Source organism: Cynara cardunculus (assembly GCF_001531365.2).
Source record: "Cynara cardunculus var. scolymus isolate 2C chromosome LG 10, CcrdV1, whole genome shotgun sequence".
NCBI lineage: Eukaryota > Viridiplantae > Streptophyta > Magnoliopsida > Asterales > Asteraceae > Cynara > Cynara cardunculus.
The window spans coordinates 27,395,342-27,407,200 of NC_037537.1; the positions used below are offsets into that span (position 1 = coordinate 27,395,342).

At 34.7% G+C, this 11,859-nt stretch overlaps 3 protein-coding genes across 5 annotated transcripts in view; 1 reads left to right on the plus strand and 2 right to left on the minus strand.

Moving 5' to 3' along the window:
* Nucleotides 1-2,306, plus strand: part of LOC112519371 (CAAX prenyl protease 2) — a 4,544-nt gene extending 2,238 nt beyond the window's left edge. Inside the window, exons 2-9 of one of the 3 annotated variants that reach the window (XM_025127444.1) lie at nt 313-372; nt 511-723; nt 820-931; nt 1,276-1,347; nt 1,479-1,541; nt 1,758-1,835; nt 1,970-2,133; nt 2,223-2,306. In XM_025127444.1, coding sequence (XP_024983212.1) covers nt 313-372; nt 511-723; nt 820-931; nt 1,276-1,347; nt 1,479-1,541; nt 1,758-1,835; nt 1,970-2,103 — 732 coding nt within the window. In that variant the 3' untranslated portion in view covers nt 2,104-2,133; nt 2,223-2,306. Of the gene's footprint in view, nt 1-312; nt 373-510; nt 724-819; nt 932-1,275; nt 1,348-1,478; nt 1,542-1,757; nt 1,836-1,969; nt 2,172-2,219 lie in introns of those variants that run through there. The other 2 variants (XM_025127443.1, XM_025127441.1) reach the window with 2 other exon arrangements.
* An 874-nt stretch (nt 2,307-3,180) lies between these two features.
* On the minus strand, nt 3,181-7,377 carry LOC112520255 (protein NRT1/ PTR FAMILY 2.7-like). The gene is made up of 3 exons (XM_025128552.1): nt 7,305-7,377; nt 6,444-7,203; nt 3,181-4,152 (listed from the first exon to the last, which is right to left on the minus strand). The coding sequence occupies exons 1-3, from the start codon at nt 7,375-7,377 to the stop codon at nt 3,327-3,329; spliced, it is 1,659 nt and encodes a 552-aa protein (XP_024984320.1). The 3' UTR covers nt 3,181-3,326.
* Nucleotides 7,378-10,084: 2,707 nt separating this feature from the next.
* Nucleotides 10,085-11,859, minus strand: part of LOC112520503 (protein NRT1/ PTR FAMILY 2.7-like) — a 6,198-nt gene continuing 4,423 nt past the window's right edge. Inside the window, exon 3 of the mRNA XM_025128947.1 lies at nt 10,085-10,972. Within this exon, the coding sequence (XP_024984715.1) occupies nt 10,147-10,972 (826 nt within the window). The 3' untranslated portion in view covers nt 10,085-10,146. The remainder of the gene's footprint in view (nt 10,973-11,859) is intronic.

Here is an 11,859-nt window from a genome sequence, read left to right on the forward strand (position 1 = left end):
ATATTAATGTATAATTAATAATTAATTTTCAAATTAATTAATATTAGTAATAATTAAATTTTATTAATTTTTATTTATAATTAATAGTAATAAATAATAATTAATATTAATGAGGGTTATAATTGGAAAAAGTGACAATAAGCTACCAAAATGCTACTCCAAGTAGCGTTTCACTAAGCTAGCTTATAAGCATCCAAACGTGTACCTAGAAAATAAGATGGCTTATTTTTGCCAAACAATGCCATTATGTTCTGAATTATGCAATTTCCTTTTTGACTAGTTGAAGTGTTGCGTTTTTTCTAATTGTACCAGATAAAGAGCTGGGAGGTGTCATACCTTTTTAGCGCTTATGGTGTCCGTCTGCACCACACAGTAAGTATTCATTATGTTTGTAAGGATACATCAAGTATCATGTGATATCAATATATTTATTTTCCTAATTTGCAGATTGTATAGGGTGAATGAGTTGCTAAAATTTTCCTGTGAAATGGAATTTTATGTATGAAACAGTGGCAAGCTGTGATTCTTCCTCTTTCCTTGACTTCTCTAATGTATGCTGGATCATTTGTCCTTAAATTCTTCTCACTATGGAGCTCTTGGGCTGAGCACGAGGATCATGGGATGGATCTATCATTTAATGGCTTAAGAAGTGTTTTTCTAAAGCTCATTAACTTGACGTTATCAGTTGTTTCCAATATTTCAGCATGGAGAATGTATATTGTGGTCAGTTTGCTATTTCAGTTCTTTTTTAAGTTTTATTTACTTTTATCATCTGTCTGTTTTTTTCTAATGTGACAGTGGATTTTCTCTAATATACAGGCTCCCCTTACAGAAGAGTTGGTTTTCAGATCTTGTATGATACCTTTACTTCTATGTGGAGGATTTAAACCATATACAGTAATACTTCTCTCTCCTGTTTTTTTTAGCCTAGGTGAGTGAACGAATTTATTCCTGGCATATTCAAGTGCATTATTTATTCATGTAAAAGCTCTATCTTCACCTGTTCTTAGGTCAGCCTGTCTGTATCGGCTCGATGAATGTATACACACACACATATATTCCATACTGGAATTGTGCATGCAGGTGCAAAAGCATCCTAGATTTGAGATGTTAACCACACGTCAAAGTCTTCACATCTAGAATTTAACAATTTTGTGAATGGAAATGTGAAAATGTGAAGTTGAAGGTTTTGCCAACAATGTGTCCCGCCTCAACTTCAGTTGATATGAATCCCATTAATACTGCCATAGAGTTCTTACAACTGTCTCTTTGCAGCTCATTTGAACCATTTATTGGAGTTCTACATGCAGCAAGATACCAGCTTGCTGAAAGCTTGCATGGTTGTAGGTATGCTCACTTTTACAATTTGTAGTGTGTACTAGGTTTTTTACATGTTTGATGTTAAAGAGTTTTATAATGTTGATGATGTCACTTGTTTCGACTGCTGATTCATTGAATATTTCTTTCCTATTTCTCAGGTTTTCAGCTTGGCTACACTGTGATCTTTGGGTCATATGCATCATTTCTCTTTGTTCGAACTGGTGAGTGTTTGTTCGTCAAATACATGCTTATATTCCTAAATGTTGCATATTTGGGTCTTCATATATAAACTTTTCTTCTAAACTCTAATTGGTCGCTTGATATCTTATGAACTCTCTCTAATTTTAGAAATGAATCTTTATTTTGTGCGAAAAAACAAGATTTTTAGACTGTGCATCAATGAGAATGCCCCATCTAATATTTCTTGTTAATTGCAGGACATCTAGCAGCACCACTTGTGTCACATATGTTTTGCAATTTCATGGGCCTTCCTGCATTCTTTTCACAAAAGACAGGTAACAAAAAATGTTTTCATTAATGCAATTATGATACCATAGCTAGTAGCACTCATGGATCAGTATTTAAAATGCTCAACTGTTAATCCTTTAAACATCTTATCTTTAAACTTGTGTTCTGACCGGAAATTCAGGGATGGTGAGTGTGGGATTCGTGGCAGGGGTGTTGGGCTTTGTATATCTTTTGTTTCCACTCACTTCTCCAGACTTATACAATGATAGAATCGATGATTGCAAATGTTGGCATAGATACTGTGATTGGAGCTAGAGATTATGCTGCTGCTTATTGATACCAGATGTAAGCCCAAAAACTGTGAAAACAAATTGGTTTTTATCAAATCTCATTATCATTTGCTTGATTTTGACATGGCTAATTGATCTCTCAAGTGGCTAGGGGTGTTGTAACCTGTAATCGGACCCAGAATATGGAAATGCGCTAAGGTCTTAGGTAATAGTTTTTATGTTTTAGTCCAACATGAAAGGTTCTTAGTTGTTATGTAGGTTGATTGTATTTCAGTGTCTCAATATGTATTGGAACATCCCAAGCCCAAAACGGCAGGCTGACCCATTAACCTCCAAATTAACTTATAACCATGGTTAAAGTTATTATTGGTAGTTGAGGTCACAAATCCCATTTTTTGGGAATGTGGGATGAGTTATCACAAACTCCCCACTTAAATTTCTGACGTCCTTGTCAGGTTTACCCAATATTCTTCTTGTTCATTGGCGATGGTGCGGGATTTGTCTAAGGGCCACCTTGTTAGCAGCTTAATGAGACTCACTGCTTATTTCGTCAGCTATACACAACTGTTTGGTAGTGGCTTAATGATATAGAAAGTGACTTATTCAGTAAGCTTCTAGAGGGGAGTTTTATGCAGAAAGCCATCTTTTCTCCAAACATGTCCCTACCCAGTTAAAAAACACGCTCCTTCCATCTTCGAAGAAGCATCCCAAGCAAAAACCTTTCCAATCTATACAAACAAATTAATCCACACAGACAACTTTATCCATGCAGGACTTAATGAAAAACCAACCAAACAAGCTATGAGAAGCTAAAAAATCCCATTTTTCAACAATGTGGGACGAGTTGTCACAAATTCCCCCAATTAAATTCTTGACGTTCTCGTCAAACGTAACTAACAATCTCTTCATTCATTGTCGACGTGGGATAGTCTAAACACCCCCCCACCCCCACTCCCACTCCCACTCCCACTCTTTTTTTGGGACTCATCAAACACAATGAGGTTTACTCCACCATCTCGATGGTACAAGGAATCGGCTCCGATACCATTTATAACGCTCCAACAATTTGAGGCTATAAGGAACTCACGAATCCCATTTTTGATCAATGTAGGACGAGTTGTCAACTGTATCAACATAACATTTCAGGTTAGCAAAATATTTTTCACCATACACACACGTATACATACAATCGAGCCAACTTTTCATCTTCGAGATGTAACAAGCTTTGCTGATTTCAAACAATATCATCTAGCAATCATCAGGAGAAGAATCTTTTTCAACATTTTGGTATTGATACAGGTATGAACATACCAAATAATATCCAAAGTTGATCAACCCAATAACACTCAACACCCAGTAAACATTATCCATCCTCCCATCATTGATACCRTCMGGCARCCATCCYGTTGTTTTCCKAAGAAAGTCGACCACCRCMGTCCCYAWATARAACGCGATCCCMATRAACATYGCCACCATTGCAGCCGCKGTGCTYTTAAGYGACTTMGGAAACTCTTGGTARTACAACGMCACTTGACCYGGGARMTGAARCSCKTCTGCAACACCCACGACCACTAGCTGAGGGACCATCCAGAAAGCCGACATAGGCACGATTGAGTTGCCGTTGAGCTTGTGGGTTTGAGCCGTAGCGAGCCGTTTTGACTCAACCAGTGCCGAAATGGCCATGCTTGATATGGTGAGAGCGTGGCCGATCCCTATACGTTGCAAGGGTGTGGGGGTGGTACGGGTGAGCTTTTGGAATGTGGGAAGAAGGAAACGGTCAATGAGGGCAAGAGAAATGGAAGTGGAGAGCATGACGAAGACCATCATGGTCCCAGCTGGGATTTGGAAGGTTGGTCCGAGATGACGGTCCATGGCTAGAGCTTGGAGGACTATGAGGCTCATCTGGATGGCTATGGGGGTGCACAAGAGGATACCAGTTGACCAAAGAGGGGAGATTCTGATTAGGATTTTTAGATCCTCTACTTGTTGCACTGTGCATAGGTTCCATGGGTTCTTGATAGAACCATTTGAGGTGGTATCTCCTTGGGTTAGTAGAGCTGCATGGTTCAGGAACCTGTAAGATGATAAACCAAAAACAAGTTCAGTATGGTGTCGTCTTCCAACAAATTGGATAAGCGTTAACTGTGTAATGCAGTCTAGGTTAGCACTAATCACTGACCGAATAAGAATTTATCTCCTAGCTTACCGGTTCAGCATCATGGACTAGTAAGAGGGGCTCGGTAAAATCATTTTTGGCTGGGTAATGTAGGGTAGGGTCTTAAAGATGACCGTAAGATGCAAATGGGGGTGGAAAATGATGCACCCACCCTCACTCATCTGGCATAGATGCAATGATGGTGGTGGTCGGTGTTGTATGTACAATTAGTCATGCTTTGCTTCAATGCCAAGCCTTTTTCACTCATGCCTACCAAAGATGTTATCATATGAAGGTGACCCTATTCTTCTATAAAATTTTAAGTGTTTGTTTGGTTGATTTTCAATTAAATCTTGTATGAACTAAAGTTGTCGGTATAGAGTGTGGATGTTTTTGTTAGAGAGGGTTTTTTCATAAATGGAATGAGCGGATTTCTTGATTGGGATTGACGGCTTCAGAAAGACCTTGGTTTTTTGCATGAAGCTCCCCCTTAGAATCTTATTGAATAACCAACTTTCTATATTATCAAACAACTAGCAGACGATCATGTATAACTGACTGAATAAGCCAGAAGTCTCGTTAAGCTTGTTAAACTATTAATTGATATTAATCCAACATAATTTAATTGTGAAAATAAATATATGATTAATAATTTTTTTCAATAATATCTATAACTATCTTATAAAGCATTTGGCTAAAACTCTTAAAAACTTTTAAAACTCTTAAACTCGTTCATCCCTATCCGATTTCATCCCATATCTGAATTTGTGTAACTAACTGCAGATAAACACAATCAAATATAGGATAAACATCTCATTTTAAATATAAAAAATATAAAATATAATTATTATAATAATTGAGTTGTAAAAGAATACTTAATTATTATGTTTATAAAATTTATAATATTAAACCAAAAATATTAAACCAAAAATAAATTGTTTTATTATTTAACTTAAATTAAATTATATATAAAAAAATAATCTATATTATAAATCATTTGACAAAAACTCTTAAAATCATTTTTTATGCGTAAAGTACTGTTTATTAATACATATTACTTAAAACTCAAGATTATAAGTAAATTGTGCGTAGATTAAATTATATAAAAATAATAATCTATACTATATTATAAAACATTTGACAAAAACTCTTAAAAACTATTTTTTATGTATAAAGTACTGTTTATTAATGCATATTACTTAAAACTCAAGATTGCAAGTAGATTGTGCGTAAATATAACTTATTAAAGCTCCATATCTGAATTCGTTTAACTAACTGTAGATAAACATAATCAAATACAGGATAAACATCTTATTTTAAATATAAAAAATCTAAAATATAATTAGGATAATCATTGAGTTTTAACAGAATATTTAATTATTATCTATTAAAATGTTTACATTATCAAACCAAAAATAAATTATTTCATTATTAAATTTAAATTAAATTATAATAAAATAAATAAATTGAAGAAATTATATAAAAATGAGAACTTTTAAATAGTTAATTTGATATTAACATTGATATTTTTTTTTTCAAATTTTTATGATATCTTCAAATTTATATTTTATTCAAAAATAAAATCATTAATGATTTCTTAAAAACACATAAAATCGTATTATAACATCGACAGAGACAAATAATAAAATATAATATTAAAATCGAGATGTGTCTAGCTGCATTGCGCGAATAAGTATTACTAAATAAAAAATTGGTTGGTGAGTTCAACTTGGTATTTCATTATTATTTCCTGCATAAAAAATTCTATTTGTGTATTGAATTATTTCAAACTTAATAGGGGATATTTGTTGGCTTCATTCGGAATTGCTCATCGTATCAATTAATTACCACGAATCATGACAATATGTTTTTTAAAATTACATTATTATAATAATTATAATAATAATAATAATAATCCCATTTGTCTTTCTCCACAATTCCACCATAAATAAGTTATTTTTAGAAGACCACAACCAACAACTTTATAATATGATATAAATTTATATTTTAATTATAAAAGAACTTATTAATTATATATTTATTATCTAATTATCATAATAATGGGTGGGTTTGAGATTAGAGGTGATCAAGGGTTCAAATCCCTTCTTCACTTCTTACGCCTCCCACCTTATCTCTACTTTTCACGTGATCTTTCGTCTAATATAAAACCATTATATATAAAAAGGAAATAAAAACTTGGAGATGCTTACTTGAAGTTGTTTGTTGGAGTTGTTCCCACTGGCTTTGTTCCTCCGACATGTGTCTTTTGCCGGTAATCTTCACTTTTTTGTGATAACGCAACTTTCCTTTTCAGGAAAGCTGCGATTACAACACAGGCCAGCTCGGTAAATGGGCTGACCTGTGGTTTTAGCAGCCGATAGTATCGTTTGCCCAACACAAAAATAGCTAAACCAATTACGTTAGCCACAACACATAGACCATATCCGAGTCCCCAGCTCACATTATCTTCGACATAAACGATCCCAACGACGCTAACAAGTGTCCCAGCATACATGGTAAAGAAGTGCCAGTTAAAGAAAACCCCTTGGTGCTTCGGTTTATCGAACTGATCCGCTCCCATTGTGGCCAACGTGAACCGTGTACCCGCTAGCCCGACGCTCGAGAGAGCCAGGCTCGTGTACAGGATCGCTAGCTGAGATTTCGATGGACCGACACAAAGACTCGATCCGGTTTCACATGGTGCGGGATACAACGGATCGAGTGTTGCGGTTAGGGTTAGTAGTAGAATTCCCGCCAACGATATGAGCGACGAAACTGAAATGACCGAAAACGAGCCAAGAAAGGAGTCGGCAAATATGGCTCCGAGGATCGGGAACAGGGTGGTGCAACCATTGACGATGTTTGCTATCTGAGCAGCGTCGATACTTTTGACATTAAACTCATTGATCAAATACACGATAATATTGTTCGTCCATCCTCCAGCCGCGAGTGTCAACGCCGCCATAGTTGCTACAATCAAATAAAAAAATGGGTATATTCAATTACATTAATAACATATAAGATTTAAGCTCACAACCTAGAAATTCACAAAATTAACCATATTTGGATACCTATGAGGAAAGGGAAGGTGATCCAGCCACCTTTGGTTGTGGGTGCACCAGATGGTTGTGGTTCTACATCCATGGTTGCAGCCATATGTTCCTAATGGTTCAAGAATACAAAGAGAAATGTGTGTATATTTTGGGGTAGATATAAGGGGAAGAAATGGTAGGGCATATCAATAATTTGGCATGGGGTTTAATTGTTGGTGTTTGTGGTTTGTCAGAAATTACATTTTTCATCTCTATAGTTTTGAAATTATAAGATGACTATCGTGAGTTGTAAAAACTTTTAGATTTGGTCCTTTTCTGTAACGGTTGTTAAAAGAATTTCGTTAAATGAGAGATATTTTCGTTTTTTTATCGATTTTTTCGTCTTTTAATCAATCAAAAACCATAAGGACTAAAATGATAAAATCAATTTGATTAAACAATTCGATAAAAAGACAAAAATACCCTCATTTAAAGGAGTTTTTAACGGCAGTTATAGAAACGGATCAAATCCGAATGTTTTTACAAACCATAATGGCTATCTTATAATTTTTAGAACTATAAGGACGAAAAATGTTGTTTCTGAAAAATGATAGATACCAAGTTTGTAGTTTACTCATTGTTTTATTAAAAGACCCCACAAGGGGAAAATAAATGGATTATTTATTAAGCACATTTGTTGACTTAAAAGAGTTAGAAGTCCAATTGATTATTGGATCAATAATGGAGTTGACTCTTATTTAGCAAACGTCTAGCGGGTAACTGGGTAAGTGTTTATAGGCGAAAGTCATTATATTTAAGTATTTTTTAGTTGTTTTTTCATAAAGCTATCTATGTAGATTAATCTATCCGTGTAGATTGAAAAAGTAGTTTAGTGAGTATTTTTCTAATTAGTTGTGGCATGTTTTAGAAAGAAAAGAAAAACTTGACTTTCTGTATAAAATTCTTTCCTATAAACTTACTGAATAAGTCACTTTTTATATTATTAAATTATTTTCAAACAATCATGTATAGCTGAGTGAATAAGAGGTTGTTTGCCTACCTCTTAATAAATTTATTAAGAGAAAGCCTCTGAATCGTTAAGAAGTGAATCTTGTTTGGCAAAAAAAAATTTGTCTCTTAATGGTTCTAAACCACTTTGAATGATTTTGTATCTTTGGCCTCTTATAACCAATTAGCATCTTAATTTCATTCTAAATAATTACCAAAGAATTATATCTCTTTTTGTACTATATTATAAGAGCCTCTTAATCATTCTGACCACTTAAATCATTTTATACCAAACCATTCATCAACTGTTAAACAGCTTCTTATCATACAATATTCCTTATCATTGAAAAGGATTGTTGTTAAAAAATTATCCTTTAAGTCCTTACCGGTTTGTAAATAAATATGCAATATTATTTACATATTAATAATATAAATATTTAAATAAGTAGTAAAACAAGGATGAGTAGAAATAAGAATAATAAAAAGGTTGAAAATATAATTAAAAAAATAATAATAATATGAATATCAAATTAAATATTATAATCTGTTTGTTTTAAACTATGATAATATTTTATCGATTTTTTATTTAAAAAATAAGATATGAAATTTTAATATTTAAAAATGTATTAATTTGATTCTAAAAAAGATTTATTTAACAACAAAAATGCTTAAAAAAATAGTCGATCTGGACATGATTCATGCTTGACGAATACTCATACTAATAAGCCCAGAAAGCCCATTGGGCTCATCTTTCACACATCTGTTACTTAAAAAACAAAAACAATTCACAATTTTAGGGTCTACTTGTTACCTGTTACTCTGTTAGTATCTTAGGGGCAGTTGAGTAACGGCTTACTGAGTCATATAATAGATATTGCTGATTCACACAGCTATGTATCAGTGTTCGGTAAGAGCTTAATCGGTCATACAGTGACTAATTCGTTCGGCTAAAATACCACACTCCTATCCACTCAGTCATTACTTTTTCTCCAACTATCTTTCATCCAACTGCTCTCATTAATTTGAAATTTATTCTTTTTAAAAAATCATAATTTTATTTGATCCGGTGAATAGTGGTGGGCGACGGTAATCCGTCGGTAAAAATAAATCTTGGATTTATTTTTTAATCAAAAAAAATCTCAAACGGATTATCGCGGTCACCACCATCCGTATTGTTGATAAATAATAGATTAATCCGACATAACCATTTATTAAATTAAAAAATATATATGATTCACAGATGGGTTTGAGATTAAGATGATCAAAGGTCCAAATCTCTTCTTATATTTCTCACCTAAACTTTCATTCTCACACTATCATTTACCTAGAATGCATATTATTCTTGCCTCGATTAGAATCCTCATATGCAAAGGTATTCTCCCAGGTTCAAATCAAGGAGAAATATAAATCCCCTTGTGACTACGGAGGTTCAAATGCGGTGACTTCGGGCTATCTGCAAAGCAAGTAGGCTCACATAGCGGGTTGGATATCCAGGTCAATAAAAAAAATTTGTATAAACTACACGAATAGTGCAATGAATCATGTTGATCTAGAGTTTTAAGATTCTTCGTCATTGGTATTTATAACGATATCCCTACAAGAAATTATGTTGAGACGGAATATGTTTGATAAGGTTTACCCCATCATCATCTCGATGGTATAAGGATCGACTCTGATACCATTCATAACGTTCCTACAACTTGAGGGCATATAAGGAGCTCACAAATCCCATTTTTCATCAACGTAAGACGAGTCGTCAACCGTATCAACCATCTAACACACACAGACACACACACACACACGTATACATACAATCGAGCCAACTTTTCGTCTTCGAGATGTAACGAGCTTCGCTGATTTCGAACAAAATCATCTAGCAAGCATCAGGAGAAGAATCCTTTTCAACATTTTGGTATTGATACAGGTATGAACATACCAAATAGTACCCAAAGTTGATCAACCCAATCACACTCAACACCCAGTAAACATTATCCATCCTCCCATCATTGATACCATCCGGCAACCATCCCGTTGTTTTCCGAAGAAAGTCGACCACCACCGTCCCCATATAGAACGCGATCCCCATGAACATCGCCACCATTGCAGCCGCTGTGCTCTTAAGCGACTTCGGAAACTCTTGGTAGTACAACGCCACTTGACCCGGGAGCTGAAGCCCGTCTGCAACACCCACGACCACGAGCTGAGGGACCATCCAGAAAGCCGACATGGGCACGATTGAGTTGCTGTGGAGCTTGTGGGTTCGAGCCGTGGCGAGCCGTCTTGACTCGACCAGTGCCGAAATGGCCATGCTTGATATGGTGAGAGTGTGGCCCATCCCTATACGTTGCAGGGGCGTGGGGGTGGTGCGTGTGAGCTTTTGGAATGTGGGAAGAAGGAAACGGTCGATGAGGGCGAGAGAAACGGAGGTGGAGAGCATGGCGAAGACCTGCATGGTCCCGGCTGGGATTTGGTAGGTTGGTCCGAGATGACGGTCCATGGCTAGAGCTTGGAGGACTATGAGGTTCATTTGGATGGCTATGGGGGTGCACAAGAAGATACCAGTTGACCAAAGTGGGGAGATTCTGATTAGGGTTTTGAGATCCTCAACTTGTTGCACTGTGCATAGGTTCCATGGCTTCTTGATGGAGCCATTTGAGGTGGGATCACCTTGGGTTAGTAGAGCTGCATGGTTCAGGAACCTGTAAGATCATAAACCAAACCAAATAATTTCAATAAGTTAATCGTCAAATTTATTTTGAAGTTGTAACCACCGCTCAGCAACTATTACAGATTCGGCGCAAAATCCATTTTCCTATGGACGGTGGACACTTACGGATATGGCATTACGCATTCAAGGAAAATGGGTTTAGGGCCGCATCTGTAATAATTACGGACCTGGGCCAAAAACTCTAAAATGGTGCGTTTGATTTGCAGGAATGGAATGGATTTGAAGGGATTTGGATTTCAAATCCATTCCAATTCATGTCCGTTTGTTAAAGATGTTCTTATATAACGGATGTCATATGCAAATGAAAATTTTAACGAGTCCCATACGACCCGATGAACAATTTTCAACTAATTATTTTGAGGTCTTACGTTTTCTGAAATTCGAAAGGCGCACGATATTTTTTTATATAAATTAAATAATTTTATTTTTAAATTTTATTTATAAGTTTATATATTATTATATTGATAATAATTACAAAATATTAGTAGATAAGAATCCACAAAATGTCCGATTTTATACGTTATTAGACTCGGGTTTTTCAACGTAAAACCCATAAAATCGTTATCATGTGTTATTTTATATGATTTTTCTTCATTTACATGTTGAATTTAGTACATTAGTTAATACTACAAGGGTACTCGTGCAATGCATCGAGACACATTTCCATTTCAATGTTTCGTTTTATTTTTTATCCATGTCGATATAATACAATTTTATATGGTTTTGAGAAAGCGATTATGTTTTTTTTTTAATAAAATATAAATTTAAAAATATTATATAAAATTTGCAAAAAAATATATCAATATTAGTATCAAATTATCTAATTAAAAGTTCTTGTTTGTTTATTTTTTTAATTCA